Source organism: Cricetulus griseus, chromosome 2 (assembly GCF_003668045.3).
Source record: "Cricetulus griseus strain 17A/GY chromosome 2, alternate assembly CriGri-PICRH-1.0, whole genome shotgun sequence".
NCBI classification, from domain to species: Eukaryota; Metazoa; Chordata; class Mammalia; order Rodentia; family Cricetidae; genus Cricetulus; species Cricetulus griseus.
In genome coordinates this window covers 6,121,560-6,144,248 of record NC_048595.1, presented here as the reverse complement: position 1 = coordinate 6,144,248, position 22,689 = coordinate 6,121,560, and the positions used below count along the sequence as shown (strand labels likewise).

Here is a 22,689-nt window from a genome sequence, read left to right as displayed (position 1 = left end):
AGGCAGAGGCAGGTGGATCTCTGTGAGTTCAAGGCCAGCCTGGTCTTCCTTGACTTCCCAACCAACCCCAACCCCTGAACTTCTTGGTGAACCTCTCTCTAGACCTGATTTTTTTTTTTTTTTTAGATAGAGTTTCATTATGTAGCCCCTGGCTGGCTTGGAACTCACAGAGATCCACCTGCATCTGCCTCCCAAGCAGCACCAAGGCATGCACCACCATGACTGGCTTTTCTTGGCTTTTGAGACAGGATCTTATGTAGCCCAAGCTGATTTCAAACTTATACTATATAGTTAAGGATGACCTTGAGTCCTTTTTCCAATAGTATGATTTTTAAAAATTTAAAAATTTGGACTGGAGAGATGGCTCAGCAGTTAAGAGCGATGGTTGCTTTTCCAGAGGACCTGGGTTCAATTCCCAGCACCCACATGGCAGCTAACAACTGTCTGTAACTCCAGTTCCAATGGATATAGCACCCTCACACAAACATACCTGCAGGCTAAACACCAATGCACGCTTTTTTTTTTTTTAATTTTTTCGAGACAGGATTTCTCTGTAGCTTTGGATCCTATCCTGGAATTCACTCTATAGACCGGGCTGGTCTCAAACTCACAGAGATCCACCTGCTTCTGCCTCCCAAGTGCTGGGATTAAAGGTGTGCGCCACCACTGCCAGTTGACAAATTTTTTTAATTACAAAAAAATTAATTTTTCTTTTTCCTTTGTTTAAAATTTTAATTTTTCTAAGTATCAGTGCTTTCATTTTGTGTACGTGTGTCTGGTGCCCACAGAGGTCAGGAGAGGGTGTTGGGGCCCCTGGAACTGGAGGATATGAATGGTTTCGTAACAGGATGCCAGACCTTAGTAGCCCCCGAGACTTTAGCCCAACTGACACCATAATGGAAGTACCATTCAGGCCTTGGAACCCAGCACATAGGCAGCAACACCTGCCAGATGAGAACAAAGACCTAATCTATCAAAGTCAGTAGTTCTGGGAAAGTCATTGCATGTTCTAACCCTGCTTTTGGCTTCTATAGTTCTGCTTCTGATTAACTGTTCTTGCTGAGGTGTGTCAAACCTCAAAATGATTTTGTGCTTAAAAGTCCACCCTGAGAAAGACTCAGAACGGCATCCAGGTCTTGAACACCCAGTGTCGTTGCCGGCTGGCTAATAAAGACTTTGTATTTGCTTGTACCCACATCTGAGGGGTCTCCTCTGGTGGACACTGCACAGGGTTGTGAATCACCCTGTGAGGTGCTGGGAACTGACCCCTCGTCCTCTGCAAGAGCAGCGAGTGTTCTTGACTGCTGAGCCATCTCCCTAGCCCCCACCTGCCTCTACCTCCCCAGCGCTGGTATTACAGGTGCTAACGTGCTCAGTTTAAAAAACCGGGTTATTACAGTGACATTCCTCCTCCAGTGGAGGAGGCCTTGGTGTTTCTCTTCTTCGTCTCAGTGAGTCAGATCTGGGGTTTCTTTTCAACAGAGCACAAAGCAGATTCCTCTGCTACGGGGCCTTCCAGGGGTGGTCTGGGAAAGCACTGGGAGCAGTGGATACTGGGCCTCCGGAGAACTAAAATGTCACCGCAGCTCTGGCATGGGCTGCAGCTCTCAGGGGCTGCCACCTTCTCTTCCTACTAGAACAGCCAGCTGTGCCTAGGCGTCCTCCGACAGTCTGGAGGAATCTGTTTCCTCAGGATTTTCCAGTCCTGTGGCTCCTACTTACAGACTCCTATGTCTTTTTATGTTTACCTTCTTCTACCAGGAAAGTGTCCTTTTAGTAGCTAAGGATCCCAAATCTCCCTAGGCAGGCCAGTCCCCCACAGTTGCATTGTTAAAAGGCTCCTACTGGGCAGGGTTCTCAGGGCCCCACACAGACCACCCTTGGTGCTGACCCTTGGTCCAGCCAACTGTGTTCAGGTCAGGGTAAGCCTGAGAGATCCTTCCAAGAGGAGCACCAGGCGCAGTAGGCCCTCGAAAGCCCTCAAAGGGAAGCCATTTATCTGACTGGCACCTTGTTTGACCCGTGTGGTGCAAATTCTGAGTCAGCCATTCACTGGCGCCGCTGTCCTGCTGAGCTCCAGTGACCTGGGAATCTTCAGCAGCTTGCCATTGCTATTTTTATCTAGCGTGCTGCCTTTAAGATTGAGATCAGCCTCTTAGGATACCCCTTCCACCAGTTGTAAATCCCCCTGCCTGCTCTTCCGTTCACCCTGCTTGCCTCTAGAAATCTCCCCAGCACTCAGACAAAAGCTGTAATTGAAATCCTGCCTCCCTCCTGCACTTCCCTCATCACCAGAGAACAAAACAGACAATAAAACGCCAAGACTTACCGGGAACCTTCGCTATAGAGGGGATTGCAATGGGGCTCATGAGAAATCTGGGAGTTGTTACCCCCTTGCTTAAGAGAATGTCAGATAAAGCCTGGGTTTGGGGACATTTGGTAACTGGATCTCAACTTGCGATACAATGTAACTGGCTTTCTGCTTGGCAAACTTTTTCCTTCCAGCTACAAACTTGTTCTGGAGAAGAAGACTCAGGAGTAAGTAGCAGCCTTAACCCAGAGGCTACAGCCCTTAATCCTGGACACTTTGTGGTCTTGAGCTAGGAACGCAAATTAAGGGACTAAATTCCATGCTGAGGACACCTTCCAAATCCAGGGAGCAGGCCAGAGTTCATGCTGGAAGGTTGGGGTGGGGGTGGGGAGGCCGGATGCCTGAATTGCAGCCCTCACCCCAGCACTTCCATTTTCATAAGCATCTATATCCCGCTGGCTGCTCATGAGTAGTTCCCTGGTAGTAGGTTCAGTCCCCAACATAAGAAATATAAAATTAAAAAATTAGAGATGATGGGGGTGGGGGCAGCCTTGGACTTTGTGGCTGACTTACACATGTGAGCAGTTTGGTGCTCGAAGGGTAATCAAGCTTCCTCAGCAAAATTATCTGACTACAACAGGTCAAGGGAGAATTTTCTCATTATCTTGGGTTCACGTGAGGCCATGATGGAAGCCTCCTCTCAGTGGGTCACGAAGGGCGACTGGAGTCAAATCTGAAACATAGAGGTGAGATCCGACAGAGGTGGGAAGAAAACTGTCATGGCGATCTGGGGTAGCTGCTACTGTGAGGTGCCAGGAGCCCCTGGTGCTGGCACGGCGCACGCCCTGGTCTGCAAGTTTGGGGCATTACACACATTTCCCAGAAAATGCATCCTGTGAGGCAGAAGCCCCGGGAGGATGCGGAGAGCTCTCTGGCCTTGTCCCTCCCCCCACCTGCCCCTCTCTCCTTCATTATCTCCTGGCCTGGGACTCAGCTCCTGGGTGTGTGTGGGGGGCACCTTTTCTCCACAGCTTCCAATCCTCAGGCCTTCTAGCATCAATTCCTTCTCCTAATTCCCTTTACTCAGGGTCCTTGGTGAATGCCTGACTTGACCCTTTAAAAAACAGACTGTGTTTTCCAGTCTGTCTCCCCAAATACATTCCTTGCCGAAACCCTACTTCCTAGAGCTTAAGTCAGCTTTAGAGGCTCATGAAGTTAGATCTGCTGGCTTTTGCCTGTAATGCCCAAACTCAGGATGCTAAAATAGGCAAGGGAGCCGAGTTTTACAGCACCGTGGGCTACACCCAGGCCACCCTTGACTGACTTCACCACCACCCACCCCTACACACAAAGACACCAGTGAGACTGTTACCCTAATGAGTGCCCTCAAAACCACCCTAAAGGCAGAATGTTGGCTGTAACTCAGAGACAAAATGTGTTTGTTTGTTTGCTTTCCTAATGGAAGACTTGGGAAGGTGATGATAATCAAAGGGAATTTGATTTCTAGAAAACATGCAAAGAGTTGGATTTTATTTTTTCATTTTTAAAAACATTTCTGAGTGACACATGTGTGTATGCACGTTTACATGTGTGCAGACACACACGTGTGGTGGTGTACATGCACCTAGGTATGTATGCATGTAGGAACCCGAGGTTGATGTGGAAATTGGGCCTTTTCCTTCCACCATGTGAAACTTGGGACTCAAACTCAGGTCGTCAGTGTTTGCAGCAAGCACCCTTACCCACTGAGCCAGCTCACTTGCCCTTTGCTGCAAGCACCCTTTATTTTTTCAAAAGGAATCAGAACTCAGATGTATATAAAAAGCTAAGGATACTTCACAGACCAAATTTGAACACAAGTATTGTGCAGGGCCCAACAAATTGCTCTATAGCCAAGGGTAACTTTGAACTCCTGACCCTCCTACTTCTGCCTGCTGGTTGCTGGGCTTACAGGTAGTGTGTGCCACCGTCCCCAAGTTATGCAGTGGCTCTTGTGCGAGCTACAGAGGTGTCCCACCAACTATGAAGAGTTGTGTCACTTTCTCAGTTGCCCAGAGGTTCCAGCCCGGTGGGTCACAGGCCACAGACTGGCCTTCTTTGTCTGGTGTCCAGCTGCTTCGGACACTCACTCTGTAGTGCTGTAAATATGATGTTCTTTAGACGTGGTTACTCATTTCCTCTCCCGGTGCCTTTGATCTGCCACTGCCATACAATCGCCCAACCAGCGCCTGCAAGTGAGAAAAGACGTATAAATGCCTGTGACAAGGCAAACAGCCCTGTGCTGGCTTCAGACAAATGTGAGCAGGGCCTGTAACAGCCTGGAGAGCCTTGGCAACAGGGCATGTGGCTGCTTGTGAATTCTGAGACATCCTGGAATCTTGCAAAGGCAGCTGCTTGATACCATGTTGCTTTAGATTCCGGCCTGAGACACCTGGTCTATTGGAATAAGAGTTATCTTACTCTATCTTTATCTCTCCAACCATTTTAGTGTAAAACAAAGAGGCTGTCTGGAGCCCTCTCAGGGCCATAGTCTTGGAATCACATGGAAAACAGAGCTCAGAGTGTCCCACTTCTTACAAGGTTTGGCAAAGGGAGAGTTGTTGCTTCAGCTGCTGAGTCGTGAGACTGCAGAATATTCCGTTCATGCAGCCAACACACATCAGCATATTATTGGTGAAATCAGACTGCTTGAAATCCCTAACATTCGTTAATGAATCATTTTACAATTTCCTTGTTGCTTCTTTGTTGAATTTAATCCCAAAGATCTTGCTTCTTCATCTATGGAAACTTAACACCTTGGACTCAATAAGCCTTCAGTGTTACCCAAGGCCTCGGAAACCTTGGTCAGGAACTGCCTGGAGCAAAATGCTAGGGGTTAAGAGAGAAATGCAACTTCCTGTAGCTGACTAGATGATAGAATAACCAAAGCAAAAAAACATATTTCAATCTCTCTATGAAAGACGATATGGAAAATATAGAAACAAGAGACATTGGCTTCCAGACTTACAGCCCAGAAGAAACAGAAAATACAACCGGAAGAGAGGTGCTGACTTCAGCCCTCCCATGAAGAAATATGTGCATTCCAGAGACTTGCAGATTCTTGTAGTGTTTGAGACAGGATCGTCTCCCTTGGTAGCCCAAGCTTGCCTCAATATAGTAGCCAGTTGCTTTCTTTCTTTTTTTATTAGTATTATATTTGGGGGTTGGAGATGGAGGTCAGAGGACAGTTGACAGTTCTCCCTTTCAGCGCTGGGTCCTAGGACTCGAACTCAGGGTATCAGGCATGATGGCAGGTGCCTTTGCCCAGAGTCATCTCACTGGCTCTAAGACAGCTGGTTTTTAATGGCTATCAGTACCTTTCTTTCTTTGAGATATGGTCTCATCATTTTCTTGCCTGGCTTGGAGCTCATTATGTAGACAAGGCTAGCCTTGCTCTCAAGAGATCTGCCTGCTTCCGTCTACCCAGCCAGAGCCGTGATTAAACCCCAGATTTACTTTCTTGATGGAAAAGGTTAAATGACTTCACCCGCCCCTTCCGGTCATTTGCCTCATCGCTGTGGAATATTACTAGACTTCTGGCCTACATAAAACCCTAAACTCACCGTGCTTTGGTGGCTCACACCTTTAATCCCAGCACTTGGGAGGCAGAGGCAGGCGATCTCAGTGAGTTCGAGGCCAGCCGGGTCTACAGTACGAGTTCCAGGACAGCCTCTAAAACAATACAAAGAAACACCAAAACAAAACCCTAAACTCTAAACACAAATACAGGCCTCAAAAATGCAGGTAGGTTTGATGTAGTTCACTACCAGAGGGAAAAGATATATTAAATCTTTCAAGAAAGGCACCTTAACGGGGAAAAGTAGTAAATTCACGCTGCGGTGGAGCTGGGGGAGAAAGGAGGGTTCTAAAGGGTAGGGTGGAGCAGCTAAGTAAAGGGTGCAGCCTTTACTTAGCACAAGTGGGACCCTGGGTTCGATGCCCTGCACACAACAACCAAATGATTAGGTAATGTTACGGGGAAGTTCACTTTCCTTTGGCTACCTCTGCGTGAGGCTCTCCGCAGCAAGGACAAAAGGACAGGGTCACCTTGGCGGGTGGCACCCGACAGCCAGGACCAGGATCCGCGGGGGTGGGGGGGGGTGGGGGTGGGGGGCACGCAGCGCGCAGGCGCGGTGTCCCACACCCCCCTCCCCGCGCCGCGTTCCACGCGAGTGAGGCTCCCACGCTGCGGCTTAACGTTTCCACGCCGCTGGGGTCTCCCACACCTCGGGGCGGGGCCGGGCCGCGAAGGTCACCACCAAGGTCGAGAGCCGGACGTGCTCGCCGCCTCCAAGCCGAGTGCGTGTGGGACTCGGAGTACGTGCGGCGGGCCGGAGCCCGCATGTCGGCTGCGTAGCGACGCCCCGCCCTCACCCAGACTCCGCAGACCCTCAGCTCAGCCCCCGGCTAGCAACGGGAGGCTCGCCCAGTAGGCCGAAAATGCCACAGGCCCAGCCAACCAAGTCTACCCCCGCCCCCGGGCCATCGTCCTCAGACTGTCCGAGCCAGGAGGACACCTCAGTCACGCTCTTCTTCTGGAGTGACAGCGCCGGGGGCCAATGCCCGGACGGAGAGGACAGAGGGCGGGCCCGAAACGCCAAGAATGGGCGGGCCCTCCCGAGCTGCTCACAAAGTCGGAGTGGGAGGCGCTTAGACCAGCTCGGGAACCGGCTCGTGCGCACGTCCCTGCTAAACGCTCTCCAGGGTGTGTATAGGAACCTCTGTTCTTTTCCTGCTCGCCCACCGGAGTGCCAGGTAGGGATCGGGGGCCCCTGGGGAACGGTTCGCTCACGAGCTCCGCGTGGGGGGCCCCGGTGGGTGTGTGTGCGCCCCTCCAGCCTGGGCGCGTGCCCGGGGACTCGGGAAGCGTTCGGGGCAGCCTCGTGGAGGGACGTGGGCTCTTGGAGGGGGCTGGGGAGGTGCAGATCCACCTGTTAGCATCCAGACACAGGCTTGCAGGGCAACTGGGCTCCCAAGCCTACAACCGCAAGTGCAGAACAGGGTGGATCGCCGCCCGGGGGGGTTAGCTAACTGGAGGAAGGCTTTTTTTTTTTTTTTTTTTTTGAGGGGGAGAATGATTTGACCTAATGCTCAGGAAAAACCTTCACAAAATGGAAGGGCCTGAAAGAAGGATGCCCAAGAGGCGGTCCCTCGTCATCGTCCGCCTCCCCCCCCCCCCCCCCGGGCTGCTCGCAGATCCTGCTAGGGCTGTGGCTCATGGACCGCAATCTAGCGTCACTGGGCGGGAGTGGTCCAGCCCATCTCTGCCACGGAATATACTCCGGTGCTTATTCTAGGGGAAATTGCAGCAGAACCCCTGGATAGCTGGGGAGGGCTTAGGCGACCTCGCCCCAGTTAGGCAAGAGTTGCGGGCTTCCTGAGTGGCTGCTAGCAGGCCGAGAACCGACTTAGGATGTGTTTCAGGAAATTTCCTGTCGCCCCTGGCGTAAGCAGCGTGGTCCTTTTGCTTTCGTGGGAGGCCAGAGCCGGCCTGGGCGGATACTTTGACCTCTAGGTCCACTATTCTGCCCCGGCTCCGGCCTTCAGTCCACTTAAAAGACCTAGAGGGTGAGATTTTTATCCTGGGCAAAGACAGTGCAGCCCAACTTAGGGATCCGAGTCAGATGCATGCTGGAAGGGGAGAACCAACTCCTACACGTTAGCCTGACTTCCTAGTGCGCGCTGGCACGTGGGCGCTCCCCCGGCCCAAATAGATGAAAAGAAAACTAAAGGGCCATTGTGCCAGACAAGGTGATGCGCACATATAAACCCGGCACAGGGGGCGCTGCGACAGGAGGATCACTTGAGTTCGGGTCAACCCGGTATACATAGGACGTGGGGGTGGGAGAAGACAAAGAAGTAAATGGTATTTAGGCCCAGACTGTTATACAAAAGTGTATTTGAAGTCTACATAGTAAATCATTGGTGTTTTAAGATGGAGGTTTTTTGTAACATAGAGGGGTAAAAAGTAGATACTTTTCTTGATTAGGGTGTAAAGATCCTTTGTCTCACACAAGACAAAGCAACAGAAGAAGCTACTCAGTTGAAACAAAAAGATGCCTTTGCAGCTTCGGCCCTTGCCGTACGAGACGTGGAGAACCCAGTTAGATAAAGATAGTTTATGAACAATAATTTAGTTTCTCACCTCATCCAATTTATTGCTAAGAGTTTTTTTGGTAAAATTCTGTCTTGGAAGGCCTACTGGGGAAAAAGTAAGGGATTTTAAACCTCTTTAGTGTTGTGGCCATTTCTTAAAAATGAGCTAAAATGCCCTTTTTGAAAGAAATATGATTCAGAAGCCATCAGAGGATCTTAAATATGGCGGTGAGGATGGAACCCATTGCTGCCCACGTGCTAGGCAAGCTAGCAGACACGTGCCAGCAGACCAGAAAGTGTAGCGCTGATGATCACAGACGAAGGACTTACGTGGTGCTGCCATCCAAGCCCAATTTCTCAAACTAACTGAACATGCTTCTGTTGCCATGGGTATAATATAACATAGGCTGGGTGGTTTTTTGTTTTGTTTTGTTTTTTGCCTAATTTTACATGGTTTATCCTGTGACCTTCACAGCATCATCCTACTTCCTTTGCATTAGGCCTTGAGTGTAACCAGCCCATTGCTCTACCCAGTCGGAGAACTGATGGTTTTAGTTTGGGGTTTTTTATGGGTTTTGCCCTAGTGGTTACAAAACAGGTTTTTTCTTCTCCTTAGCACTACATGCTAAGAACACATTTGTTACCATCCCGCCCGCTCTGGGATTTGTATGGAAGCCAGGGTGTTGAGCATGCCACTTGAGCACTAAGCCATGACCTTAGCCTCCCACCTGCTTTTGTACAAAAGCGTAGTTTTTACTGATTTGAGATGCACCACAGTGCACTTGGGTTTGGGAACACATTTGTAGGAGTGGTTTTGTTGCACCAAGTGATCATCAGGCCTGATTTGGATGGCGCCTGGCTTGAATTTTATGGGATAGTTCTAGAGGCCCTGCAGCAGCCCACACCATCCTGCCCACTGCTTCACCGATAAGTCCAGAATTCCTCAGAAGTGATCTCTTGAAAGTGTTAAGGTTTGTGGAAAATGTGAATTGTTTTTTTTTTTTCCCCTACAGACAATGTCTATTCTCAAGGTACTTGCCCGAGAGATCTTTGACTCCCGTGGGAACCCCACTGTTGAAGTTGATCTCTACACCTCAAAAGGTTTGTACCCACATTTTCATGGTTTCTCCCACCTCGTTCCATTGAGAAGTGACACCAGGGTGGCCAGGGTTACCGAGGCACCATCCGATGCTCATCCCTCTTGTGTCAGCCTTCCCTCTTGAGATTACAGGCGTGTGCCTCCATGCCCAGCTCTGCATGGTATTCAAGACAGGATGTGGCTTGGGTGGATCATTGAGGCAGAGAGGTAAAGTGAGCTTAACCCCTTGTTCCTAAAAGGGGCCATCCTTTGGTTTCACAGCATGCTGTGATCAAAGAGGCAGATGGGAGCAATGGGGTAGTCCCCCCCCAAAAAAAAACAATGTTAGAAAAGAGATGAGAGGCAGCTATGGTACGTAAGCCCTGGTGGGCCTCTGGGACAGCCTAAATGCTCTTTTTATTTAGCCTACGGGCCTGGTAATAGAGGTGACAGAGCCTCTAACATGTGGGAGGCCATAAGTTCAACTCATAGCATTGCAAAAAAACAGGCTTTTACTATAAGCAGCTGGCTGCTTGTGGCAGCAAATACACTTGGGGCTTGCTGCAGGGTTGCTGGTTTGAGACCAGCCTGGGCTACACAACAAGAACCTATCTACTGTAAAGGAGCCCCGTGTGTGCTAGGTCATTTTGTATTCAGAGATGCAGGTAGTGGTTGTGACAAGAAAGGGGCCTGAGGAAGACATGGCTGGTACCGGTCCTGCAGAGCTCACCAGGACCTGCCAGTCAGAGCTGAGTCATTGTCTGAGTCACAAGCCTAGCCTAGCGACAGAGCCCAGCCCTTCCTGCCCATCCTCCCATCGCCTGGAAAAGAAGGAACCTCAAATACTCAGCAGCAGCCTGTATGTGTGCAGCCTAAGGCTTGGCTGCAGGGCTCTCAGCTGTATCCTAGCTATGTGTTTCATGGTGAATACCAAGGTTCCATCAGTGTCAAATACCAAGCACTGGCCCCATCAGCTTGAAAGGCATGGTGGCACACGCCCTTAATCCCAAGGGCAAGCAGATCTCTTGAGTTCAAGGCCAGCATGCTGTCTGTACACAGCAAGATGCAGGACAGACTCAAGTGGGAAAAGCCTATCTCAAAACAAAAAAAAATGACTTGAACAAAACCAACAAACAAGAAGCCAGGAGAGCATCTAACTACAGGTCTTTAAACTGATTAAAGTTAGTATTTTTTTGTATTAATAATTTTAATGTTTTCATCTGCCAGTTAAAAACTATTAACAATAATTAACAATTGATATTTGCCATAAGATTTTCTGTGTATGTAGGCCACACGGTTCTCAAACCCTGACTCCTCTTTAAGTGCTGTGGTGCAGTTGTGTGTCACAGTGGTTAGCTTAATATTTTGAGCATCTGGGGAAATGATCACATTAGAAAAGTGCCTGTTGCTCAACAGCACCCATGTTAGGCTCAGTGTCAAGAATAGCCTGGAGGGATTTCCAGCTGGTGAGGAAGCCACAGTGCTTCTGAGGCTGACCTGTTGGTCTGTTTCTGTTTGGTAGTTTGTTTGCTTTTTGAGACAAGTCTTGCTTTCATCCAACTTGGCTTCAAACACTTGGAGATCCTGCTGCCTCACCCTCCTGTGCTTTGGGATTGCAGGCGTATGCTGTATTTCTTAATTGCTATTTTCCGCCTCTATTCCAGGTCTCTTCCGAGCGGCTGTGCCCAGCGGTGCCTCCACTGGCATCTACGAGGCCCTAGAACTCCGAGACAATGATAAGACTCGCTACATGGGGAAGGGTAAGGCTAGAAATTCACATCCCACTTCCACACCAGCCCTTCTTGCCCTTTTCCGGGTTTCACTCCTGTCATTGGTGATACCGAAAGGTAGCTCACTGCTGTCCACATTCCCAACCTTGGAAACTGGGCATGCAAACACATGGAAACTTGTCTGTAATATGTAAATACCCCTTCCTCCCAGAAGTGTCTGGGCTTTGGAAACCACTCCCATCTTCAATGGGGAGGCCTGTAGACAGTTCCCTAGGCTGCTTTTCTGTTGCCTGCTTAACAGGCACAACCTGGGTATACCAGCCCCAGTCCTGGCTGCATGCAAACTGGCCTGTCAACTTGGTGTGTCTGTAAATGGAATCTGCTTGTTCAAAATACAACAGACCACCCGTAATTGGGCCCTGCCTTCTTCCCTGGTGCAGTGTTAGCCGGCAAGATGTGTGGGGGTCTTCCTAAAGAAACTGAGGACCGTGGAATGTTCTGTGACCCATGCTGACGCATGAGTGTTAGTCAGGCAGCAATTAAGAAGAAAAGGGCTCTGCAAGAGAGAGAAGATGGTGTTCAAGGGCTTGTCTCCTCAAATAAAAAACATGAAGCCCCTTACTAGAGGCCTAGAGCTGAACAGCCGGGTCCACTGAGCCAGCATTTAGGAGAACCTGACAGAAACTCCTGCTTCCTCTTTCCTCCTTTCATTCCTTTGAAGCCTGTTCTCTCCTGAGTCTCTGTTTCCTTCTCTATTCACCTCTGCTGGGCAGGTGTCTCGAGACCTGTTAAGTATGTTAATGAGTTCCTGGCACCAGCCTTGTGCACTCAGGTAACACGCCTGGCCAGCTTCCTAGGTGTGCCGCTGGTCTTCCCGGTGCATGGTCTTGAACTAACATCCCTCAGATCATTCTGGGCTGATTGCTCTCTGTGTGGCTCTAACCCCCTGGGGTCCTAAAGAAGAGCACTCAGATTGGGCCAGAAAAGCCTCATTCTGGGGGAAGTGGGGGGTAACGTCCTATAGAGAGTCTTTGGGCTTCTGGACCCACAACACCAGTGCTCCAGCAATGCTGTTCAAGCCGGCATACTGTAGCACTGACAGTAATTTCGCGATTGTTCCTTCTAGGTGTCTCAAAGGCTGTTGAGCACATCAATAAAACTATCGGACCTGCTCTGGTTAGCAAGGTAGGACCCACCTCCCAGGAACTACTGCCTATCAATGCCACCAGAGCAAATTCCGGGCTCTGGGCCCTTCTTGATCAAGGATAGCTTATTCTGAGAGCTTTAAAAGTTGAGGATTCCCTCGTGCATAAGTCTAACCTGCCTGCTGCCTGTGTGTCAGCATTGCTTCTGATGTCTCCTGAAACCAGATAGGAGTGTGTGGTGCTTGGTATTGCTCCCTGTGCTGCTGTCTTGACCTTTGGGAGATCACATTATCCAGATTTTGATAGCAGCTTCGTGGAACATTGTCCATCGTAGACACATGGACTTTGGAATTTATTGCTCTGTTGGGTGGCTTGGTTACTTACTGGAACTCAGGATAGGGCTTGGGTGACAGTATGCATGGATGCAAGAAGCCCAGGCTACAATCCCTAGCACCACAAAGCAGCTTATGGTGGCATGTGTCTGCTATCTGGGTCCTTGGGAGATAGGCAGGACTCCACCCCCATCCCCATAGCATCTAATGTTTGCCTCATTTGGGGGTTGGGAGGCTCAGGGGAATATCACTTGTGTTCATCCAGAGGATCTGACTTTGGTTCCAGCTCACAAATCAGGTGGCCAGCAACCACCTATGAGCCTGCTCCAGGGGCTCCAGAGCCCTCTCTGGCCTCTGCAGTCATCCTCATACATGGCACACATTCAGACAGACCTACGATTTTTTTTCTTTAACCCAGTGTTTCAAGCAGATGTAAGACCGGAATTGTCTGAGGGGACTGATGTCACACAGCCTCACCCAGTGTCCTGTGGCTCTTTCCAAGCCACCTTAGTGGATGGTCACACATCCTTGCTGTGTTGCTAACATCTAGCCAGGCCCTCACATTCACTCTGAACCATCCTGTCATTTGTCCCCAACTAAGCCTTTGTTAAGCTGTAATTGGTTCTGCTTGTCTGGTCTCCAGACAGTTACTCATTGCAACTCTGCCTGTGCCCTCTGCTCCAGTCTCCTGGGCAGCTCCTCGTACACCTCATTCTTTGTGCCATTGTCCCCCAGGCCTTCCCCTCACTTAGGCTTGGGAACACTCTTGAGCTTAGTTATGGTGAGGTTTGGCTAAGGGAGCTCTCTGCTTGGGCGAGGGCTGCTTTTCTTCTGTGCCTTGTTGAAGTAGCAAGATGGCCGGGCTTTTACATGCACAGAGTGTGATGATGTGTGTGAGTTACATGCGTGTATATTTATGTACCACATGCATGCCTGGTGCATGTGGAAACCAGAAATGGCAACAGGTGCTCTTGACCAGCTGAGCCATCTCTAGTTCAACACAATACCCATTTTTATCAAGGGTGGGTCATACTGGACTGTCCAGACACAGCAGACAATGGAGGCGTCATTTGTCTTGGTCAAAAGGGACAACCTTAGAGGTAGCCTCTGCAGGGCCTCCTTCTTTGATGGAACAAAGAGCTTTGTTGCTTACTTTCTGTCCAAGCACACCCTTGTTTATAGTCATAGTTTGTTCAGCAGGTGCCACACACATATGCCTTGTATATGTGACCTTGACTCCCTTGGTAGACTGTAGTCTGTTGTGGGCCCAGGGAAATCCCTGAAGCTGTTCATGAGAACAAGTCAAATGTGGTTTTGTTTCCTGCTGCTCTACTGAGCCAGTCCCCCAGGCATAGGGAAACTCCTTGGCCTGAGACTTAGTGGCCAGAATCGCCTGGACTCACTGTTCTAATCTCCCCATAGAAACTGGACGTGGTGGACCAAGAGAAGATCGACAAATTGATGATTGAAATGGACGGCACCGAGAATAAATGTGAGCAGCACAAGCCCAGGGTGGAGCCTTTGTTGGGGGGGATGGATTCGAGGGTTCACTCGAGGACCTCACTTGTGTGTGCTGCAGGCCAGTGAGAGAGAAGCTGCTGAGAAACAGCCTGCATTCACCATTTTCATTTTATTTTAGCTAAATTTGGTGCAAATGCCATCCTGGGAGTATCCCTGGCAGTCTGCAAAGCTGGTGCCGCAGAAAAGGGGGTACCCCTGTACCGCCACATCGCTGACTTGGCTGGCAACCCTGAAGTTATTCTGCCCGTCCCCGTGAGTGACTTGTGGGAACTTGCCAGAGGTTGTCCTGGTCATTTCTGTTGCTTGCTGCGGTGTTTTGGAAAGTTTTAGTTCACGATACTGAAGACAACCCATCCTAGCAGGGAAGTCACAGGGCAGTGCTGCTGTCAAAATGAACATACTAGTCTTAATCACTGCTAGGTTCCAGAAAAGAAAGGGCAATTATGGCGGAAGACTGAGGCACACACACACACACACACACACACACACACACACACACACACACACACACACCTTTGATCCTGGTATTCAGGAGTCAAAGGCAGGCAGATAAGAGTTTGGGGCAGCCTGGTCTACAGTTGTGGAGTCAGGGCTACATAGTGAGACCTCCTGGGAGGCTAGAGACATAGCAACTACTCAGCTCACCTCCACCCTTAATGTAATCCAGAACCCAAACCCAGGGAATAGTGCTTGCTACCCCTGGGTCAGGTTCTACGTATCAGTCAGCCTAATCCAGACAGTATCTGAACAGACGTGCCAATAGGCCAAATGATGAAGATAGTCCCTCTATGGGACCCATGCCATGTGATTCTCAATTGTGTTGGGTTGACTGTGACTGCCATTACAAGTGTTATGGTCACAAATCATGGGAACCCACAAGAGCCTTTTGCCTTGATCTCTTTGTTTATAGCTCCCAGCACTTTGGATAATAGAAGGCTAATTTTCTGATACCACCAGCCAGGCTCATGGACCACATAGTAGCTAGCTGGTCAGGCTTCGTGCCCTACAGTGGATGGGTACCCATGGCTTCGCTGGGCTGGTGACGTAGCTCTTCTCTGCTTTTCCCAGGCTTTCAACGTGATCAATGGTGGTTCCCACGCTGGCAACAAGCTGGCCATGCAGGAGTTCATGATCCTTCCCGTGGGCGCGTCCACCTTCCGGGAAGCCATGCGCATTGGGGCAGAGGTTTACCACAACCTGAAGAATGTCATCAAGGAGAAATACGGGAAGGATGCCACCAATGTGGGTGATGAGGGCGGTTTCGCGCCCAACATCCTGGAGAACAAAGAAGGTGAGCATTGAGCTGTCCGGCACTGTCCCCCTCAGGCCTGCCATTTTGGGGACAGGATCCAGACAGGCTTTAAGGAGGAAGGCAGGAGCTTTTGAGTTTTTCTGTTTGTTTCTGCCATTTTATTGGGGTGTCTCAAGACAGGTCCTGGATCTCCTAGAGCTGGAGTTGTAGATGGTAGTAAGCTGTCATGTCAGGCTAGGAGTGGAAGAGCAGCCAGTGCTCTTGGCCCTGAGTCATCTCCAGCCAGCAACTCATTCATTTGATCCCATCTTCATTTTGTGTATGTGTGTGAACATAAAAATTCTTCAACCTTGGACCAAAGAGAGTTATTGAACTGGGTTGTTGGGCCTGGTGACAAACACTTTCACTAGCCATGTCACTGGCCATTTCTGGCCTCATTGGCCTGTTTTAAATGGACTTTACTGTGACATTAGCTTCTAGTTGCTGGGTCACTAGCAGGTGGTGGCAGGAGCCATTTGTCTCAGCTCTTGGCAGCCTTAACTTGAGATGACCCTTGCTGAGGTTTCCCTCTTGGATTCCAGCTGCCGTTCTATTTAAATAAAGCCAGTTCTCAGGACAGCTGATCTCAGCTGCTCACTGTAACTGTATCTAGGCCAGCGCAGCTGCCATGGCACTAAACATGGGATCTCTGACCATGAGAGGGACTGTGTTGAGAGTCTGCCACTTAATGGGGGTCCAGGGTCCCCAACCAATGGCCACGGCAGGAATGAGTACCTGACAACCCCAAGCCAGGGTAGGGTGCACTCTTCTCTAACAGTCCCCGTTTAGCGTCTGTTACAATGAAGTCTTATTTCTGTCTCGCTGTTAATTAACCCCTTATGTCTCATCTCATTCTAGCTCTGGAGCTGCTGAAGACTGCAATCGGGAAGGCTGGCTACACAGAGCAGGTTGTCATCGGGATGGACGTGGCTGCCTCTGAGTTCTTCAGGTCTGGCAAATATGACCTAGACTTCAAGTCTCCGGATGACCCCAGCAGGCACATCACACCTGACCAGCTGGCTGACCTGTATAAGTCCTTCATCCAGGAGTATCCAGGTGAGTGCTCCAAGTCCAGTGCCACCCTTTTCTTTCCCTCTGCCAGCTGTAGTTTGTGGCTGAATAGGGTCAGGTCTGATTTGGTCAGGGTTGAGCCAAAATCTCCAACATAGATTTCTTATTCTCATTCCCAGCCCCAAGGTGCACACCTGGAATCCTATCACTTAGGAGTCTGAGCTGGGAGGGTTGGAACTAAGGCCAAAAAGGTGTACAACATATTCCCCTTAAAAAAAGAGACCTGGTGGAGAGGGGAAATGGTGCCCTGGGGTCACAGACCACACCAATGACTCCTCCTTTTCTTTAGTGGTGTCCATCGAGGACCCCTTTGACCAGGACGACTGGGAGGCCTGGAAGAATTTCACAGCTAGTGCAGGCATCCAGGTGGTTGGGGATGATCTCACAGTAACCAACCCTAAGAGGATTGCCAAGGCTGTCAGTGAGAAGTCCTGCAACTGCCTCCTGCTCAAAGTCAACCAGATTGGCTCTGTGACCGAGTCTCTGCAGGCGTAAGTAGCCTGAGTGGGGAGCACCCAGGATTGGGTCCAAGTGACAGTAGATGGTGTCAAAAGGTGGGGTTTCAGCAATAAGCAAGCATTGTGGCCTGATCCTCACTCCCTGCGGCTTAATTTCACGAAAGAGACCTCAAGTCTGGGGGCGGCTTGATAGATGTCAGGGTGAGAAGATGAGGAGGCCCTGGGGCTGTAAGCTTGCAGAGGAAGGGCCAGGCCCTGGGGCTGTAGCTCACGCATGGAGACCAGTCAACACAATGACACAAGGTGAGGTGCATGTTCTGACTTGTGCCTCTTCTTCAGGTGTAAGCTGGCTCAGTCCAATGGCTGGGGTGTCATGGTGTCCCATCGCTCCGGGGAGACAGAGGACACTTTCATTGCCGACCTGGTGGTAGGGCTCTGCACTGGGCAGGTGAGAGCTGAGCCTTCTTTGGAGATGGCGGGGTTAGGCCTTTCTTCATGCTCCCCGGCTGCCTCTGTAATGGCTTTCGCTTTGTCCCTGCAGATCAAGACTGGTGCCCCTTGCCGATCTGAGCGTCTGGCCAAGTACAATCAGATCCTTAGGTAAAAATGCATTCCGGTGACAGTAGGGAGACAATGGGTGGGCATAGACCTGGCACAGACCAGACAGACCCTTGTGGTTTGCCAAGAAGCAGGTGCTTGCCCTGTGTTGTGCTGCCATCTTCTGGTGGAAGGCAGAACAGCTCGCCTTGAGGGTTTATCCCCATAAGAAGCTGAGAGAGCTACCCCTAATAGTTTCTTTCTAAACTTCACCCTGGAAGTTCACAGCAAGGAAAGCTGAGTGACAGGAGGCTGTGCCATCCTCCTGGATGTAGCCACCATCTCTATGTAGCTCAGGTTGGCTCAGACTCATGGTAGTTCCTTCCATGCACTAGAGTTAACAGAGTGGGCCACCACACTGGGAACTGATTTTGCTTTTTTTTTCCTTCCCCTCTTTGTTTGCCTAGAATCGAGGAAGAGCTGGGCAGCAAGGCCAAGTTTGCTGGCAGAAGCTTCAGGAACCCCCTGGCCAAGTAAAGTGTGTGGAGATCCTGAAAACACCTGCCGCTTAGCCCGTCCCTGGTGTCATCAACGAGGCTCAAGGCAGCCTAGTGCTTGTCCCTCCCATGCCACCTTTTCCTTAGGCCACCCTGGAGCCCTGCTGGAAACCCCAGCTTTGTAATCATGTGATTGGCTAAGTCGTTGTTTGTTACCTCACTTCCCAGCTAGTGTATGGATCCCAGTGTAATCTGTAGGGTGGCCACAGACAAGACCCCCACGCCAGCGGTTCTAAATATAAAATAGAAGCCTCGGTAAGAGCCCTCAGCTGCCTCTGAGTGGGTAAAACCGGCCGCAGGGTCTCCCAGGAGTCTCATCTGTGTTGTTGTGGGGTGTGTATGCTGGGCCTGTGACTGTCCTAAGTGAAGACAGCTGGGGACAAAGGGGATTTCACTGCCAGGCATAAGGCACCAGTACAAAGATGACCAGCCATCCTTGGGAGAACATGATTGTGTTCATGTGTACAGTGGGAGTGGGTTTCACACACACAAAATACAACACAAGTGGGAGTCAGAAGTTATTCTCTCCCCAGTCTGGGGCCCTGAAGCAGGATCACACTCTGGTCACTCACTGGATGACATGCACCTGGACCCATGGAGCCATCTTTCCTGTGCCAAGAATGATTGAAAGGTGGTGGTGTATTCAAGGCCAACCAGTGCTGCACAGGCACGTGGCTACATGCAAAACCTGAAGCCATGGCCTGGACACTGGGCCGGCAGGGGGCCCGGTCCTGGAGGTGCTTGTCACCAAGTCTCAGGGCCTGAGGTTGCCACCCTCACTGGTGCTCTTGCCTCCACTCCCATGCACATACAGAAAACCTCATTTTTAAGAGGGTGAGGTTAGATGGGTTGGCTGATGGGGGTTCTGAAGGCCCTCTTGTGGACATTTATTTAGGAAGGCTTCAGTCTGGACCAGAAATTCTAGGCGACCATCTTATGACTCCACTCATGTGTGATTGGACCATGTCTGGTGAGAGTCTGTCAGCCAGTCAGAAGGCAGTAACTGAATCCACCATCAGTTACACCAACACTGTTCAAGCATTCTGGTGATGGGGAATTGTCTTGGTGGTCTATGCACAGGCCCTGTGTTCAATCTTTAGCCCTATAAAGTAAGGTGCGCCATTATTAAAATGGCTTTTTAGACCATATCAGTTCACCATTTGATAAGTCAGGGACCCTAGACAAGGAAAGTTAACCATGCAAACCCTCACTTTTTTATAAATACAAGAGCAGATTCACACCACCTACCACACAGCCGGCCCCACGGCTAGAGAGTTTCAAGGGTAAGCAACTGGGTTCTGAAGCTGGATGCTGGAGCCAATACTTGTGACTCACATGTGGGAAGCTGAGACAGGATTGCTATACATTCAAGGCTGACACAGAATGCCTGTCAGGTCTAAGATTCTGAGCAGTCAGTCACTGAGGGGAACCTGCATCGTTGATCCCATCAAGTTAGGCTTGCAGTGCCTTTAAAGTTTCTTTGGGAGGGTGTACCTCACTGGCTTGGGGCCAGACTGACCTTGAACTCAGATCTGCAAAGTGGGTTAAGCACTTTGATTTTTACTATTTTAAATTATGGTTCTGTCTACTCAAAGCACAAGTTCAGCGGCCTGTGGAGTCTGGAACAGGGTGGCAGACCCTTGAGCTGAAGTTTAGGTGGTTGTGAGCTGGCTGACAGTGGCTGTGCATTAGACACTTCCTCCCTATACCCCCCCACACACACACACACACTCTGGGGTTTTTTCTGCCTCACTGCAGACATTTCTTGATTGCCAAATAATAGCATTTATCACTTTAGATTTATTTGTGTGAGTTAGCATGTATGCACGTGTGCCTGATGCCTAGGAGACAGAAGGGGGCACTGGGTCACATACAAGTGGAAATACGCAGGGATCTGAGGCACTATGTGTGCACTGGTGCACGCCAAGGAGGCCAACAGTGACTAAGTTCCCGACCCAGCATCAGGAAGCACGTTCCTGACATGCACAGGCCAGGTAACTTGTCCTGGGACCCTGTTCACAGGAGGACAGGCCACATGACTGCCAAGTTTCCATGAGGCCATTGAAGAGATGTCACAAGCCTGGGGTCTCTAAACCACGAGTTTACAGAAACGTTTAAAAACAGCGGGGTGGCATTTGCAAGCTTTGCCACTCTGTTTTTGCTCTATTTTGTTACAAAATTAGTCATTTGCTATATGTAGTTTTAGCACAAATTCCTGGGCCTCTGGCCTTAGAATTAACTGTCTAAAACAGTGGTTCTCCAACTTGGCCACATGAGAAATCTCTTAGGGGGGGTCATTGCTCAGGCCTCATGCCTGAATCCCATCCCTCCCCTCCTGCAGTCCAAGGCATCAGTCTTTGCTGCAAACAGCCAAGCTCAGAAAGTCACAAGCGTGAAGTGAATGGGTCCAGGGCTGGTGGTGACCTGACAGGGCTAGACAGTGGGAACCCGCCAAGCCTCCAGGAAATGCCCCCTCATCATGGGAATTTTGTTCATAATGAGTGCAGCTGAGGCAGGAAGATGGCAGCTGAGTCCTCAGAGCCAGGACATGTGTGGAAGGGCTGGACAGGGACTGAGACTCTTGGCAGTGGATTCTGAGCTAGGCGTGCGTGTGGATACAGCCAGATGAGCAGCAGGGATCCCAACACCTGCTTCCCCACTCCCACCAGAGCCCAATTTTGCATCAGTAGCTGAGGGCCCAGAATAAGTGCAGGACTCCAGATTCGGGCTCTACCACTAAACAAGGGAAGCTAATGGCTCCCACCCTAGCCCTGAGTGCTGGCTCCCCTTATCACAGATACTAAAGGCAATGGCTCATTAGCTTAGGCTGCCATTCGGAATAAAATGGGCCAAACAATCATGCTGCATGCCATGTAAGATAAATGAAACCTTAGGGGTCTCGCTAAACTGCAGACTGGCTCAGAAGGTGTTGGTACTTCGCCCTGGGTTTCGGTGAAGTGCCTCTACTGCTGCCCCCTGCCGCTCTCTCTCTCTCTCTCTCTCTCTCTCTCTCTCTCTCTCTCTCTCTCTCTCTCTCTGTGTGTGTGTGTGGTGGTGTGTGTGTGTGTGTGTGTGTGTGTGTGTGTGTGTGTGTGTGTGTGAGTCTGGTAGTCTGGTAGTGGAAATTCCATACTGCCAAACTTCATTTTCAGCCCTGTCTGTACTATTTTCTGTGCTAGCATGGTAATATGGGGGATTCCCTATTCCTCTGATCCAGATGGTTAGGTTGAGCCTGGTGTCGGTGTGCACATCTGTAGTCTCTACATGAAGTTTCTGGATTCTGAGTACTTGGGCATTTTCCTGGAACCCACTTGATGGATGTACCAGAAATATTGGTGGAGCATTCTGTCCTGACCCTGCCAAAAACTGCCAACAACAGAATGCCCTGCTTACCAAACATTTTTTTTTTTTCATTGTTTTGTTTGTTTGGGAACTCATTAAGTCACCCAGGCTGGCCTCAAATTCCCAAAATCCTCCTGCCTCAGCCTCCCAAGGGCTGGGATTCCAGGAGTAAGCCCTGCTCTTCACCAAGTTTTAATTTTTTCTTCCTTTTAAACAATTTTTTTTTGCAGCCAGGCAGTGATGGTGCTCACCTTTAATCCCAGCACTCGGGAGGCAGAGGCAGGTGGATCTCTGTGAGTTTGAAGCCAGTGTGGTCTACAAGAGCTAGTTCCAGGACATTCTCCAAAGCCACAGAGAAACCCACTCTAGGGAAAAAAAAAAAAAAAAAAAGGTTTGGGGGGAAGGCTGGAGAGATGGCTCAGAGGTTAAGAGCACCAACTGCTCTTCCAAAGGTCCTGATTCAATTCCCAGCAATCACATGGTGGCTCACAACCATCTGTTATGAGATCTGGTGCCCTCTTCTGGTGTGCAGATATACATGGAAGCAGAATGTTGTATACATAATAAATAAAATCTTAAAAAAAAAAAGAACTCCAAAGCTACACAGAGAAACCCTGTCTCAAAAAAAAAAAGGGGGGGGATTGTTTTTATTGGGGCTGGAGAGATGGCTCAGTGGTTAAGGGCACTGACTGCTCTTCCAGAGTCCTGAGTTCAATTCCCAGCACTCACATGGCAGCTCACAATTGTCCATAACTCCAAGATCTGATAGCCTCATACAGACATACATGCAGGCAAAACACCAATGAACATAAAAATAAATACTTTATAAAAATTGTTTTTATTATTTATTTGTTTATTTTTGATTTTTTTGAGACAGGGTTTCTCTGTGTAGCTTTGGACACTATCCTGGAACTGGATCTGAAGACCAAGCTGGCCTCAAACTCCCAGAGATCCACCTGCTGGGATTAAAAGTATATAACACCACACTGCACAGTTCCTCCTTTTTTTTTTGAAAGATATATGTGTGTGTGTGTGTGTGTGTGTGTGTGTGTGTGTGTGTGTGTGTGTGTCTGCATATATGTATGTGAACGAGTTGCCTCTTTGGTGCCCTCAGAAGCCAGAAGTGGAGTTGCAGACAGTTGTGCACTGCCTGCCTGATGCGGGCACTGAGCCCTCTGGAA

General features: G+C 49.8%; 1 protein-coding gene and 1 long non-coding RNA gene across 4 annotated transcripts; one reads left to right on the top strand and one right to left on the bottom strand.

Annotated features, from left to right (window-relative positions):
* Positions 1 to 3,811: 3,811 nt before the first annotated feature.
* Positions 3,812 to 6,849, bottom strand: LOC107979542. 3 transcript variants are annotated; one of them, XR_003481840.2, is made up of 2 exons: positions 6,343 to 6,849; positions 3,812 to 4,539 (listed from the first exon to the last, which is right to left on the bottom strand). It is a non-coding gene; the product is annotated as an uncharacterized LOC107979542 (long non-coding RNA). The 3 variants fall into 3 exon arrangements; XR_003481841.2 differs by having other exon boundaries at positions 6,353 to 6,849; XR_003481842.2 differs by having other exon boundaries at positions 6,398 to 6,849.
* Positions 6,850 to 6,955: 106 nt separating this feature from the next.
* On the top strand, positions 6,956 to 18,434 carry LOC113830659 (alpha-enolase). The gene is made up of 12 exons (XM_027398299.1): positions 6,956 to 7,105; positions 9,460 to 9,547; positions 11,189 to 11,284; positions 12,381 to 12,439; positions 14,154 to 14,223; positions 14,371 to 14,504; positions 15,321 to 15,543; positions 16,402 to 16,599; positions 16,904 to 17,105; positions 17,412 to 17,520; positions 17,614 to 17,672; positions 18,077 to 18,434. The coding sequence occupies exons 2-12, from the start codon at positions 9,463 to 9,465 to the stop codon at positions 18,144 to 18,146; spliced, it is 1,305 nt and encodes a 434-aa protein (XP_027254100.1). The 5' UTR covers positions 6,956 to 7,105; positions 9,460 to 9,462; the 3' UTR covers positions 18,147 to 18,434.
* The last annotated feature ends 4,255 nt before the right edge of the window (positions 18,435 to 22,689 follow it).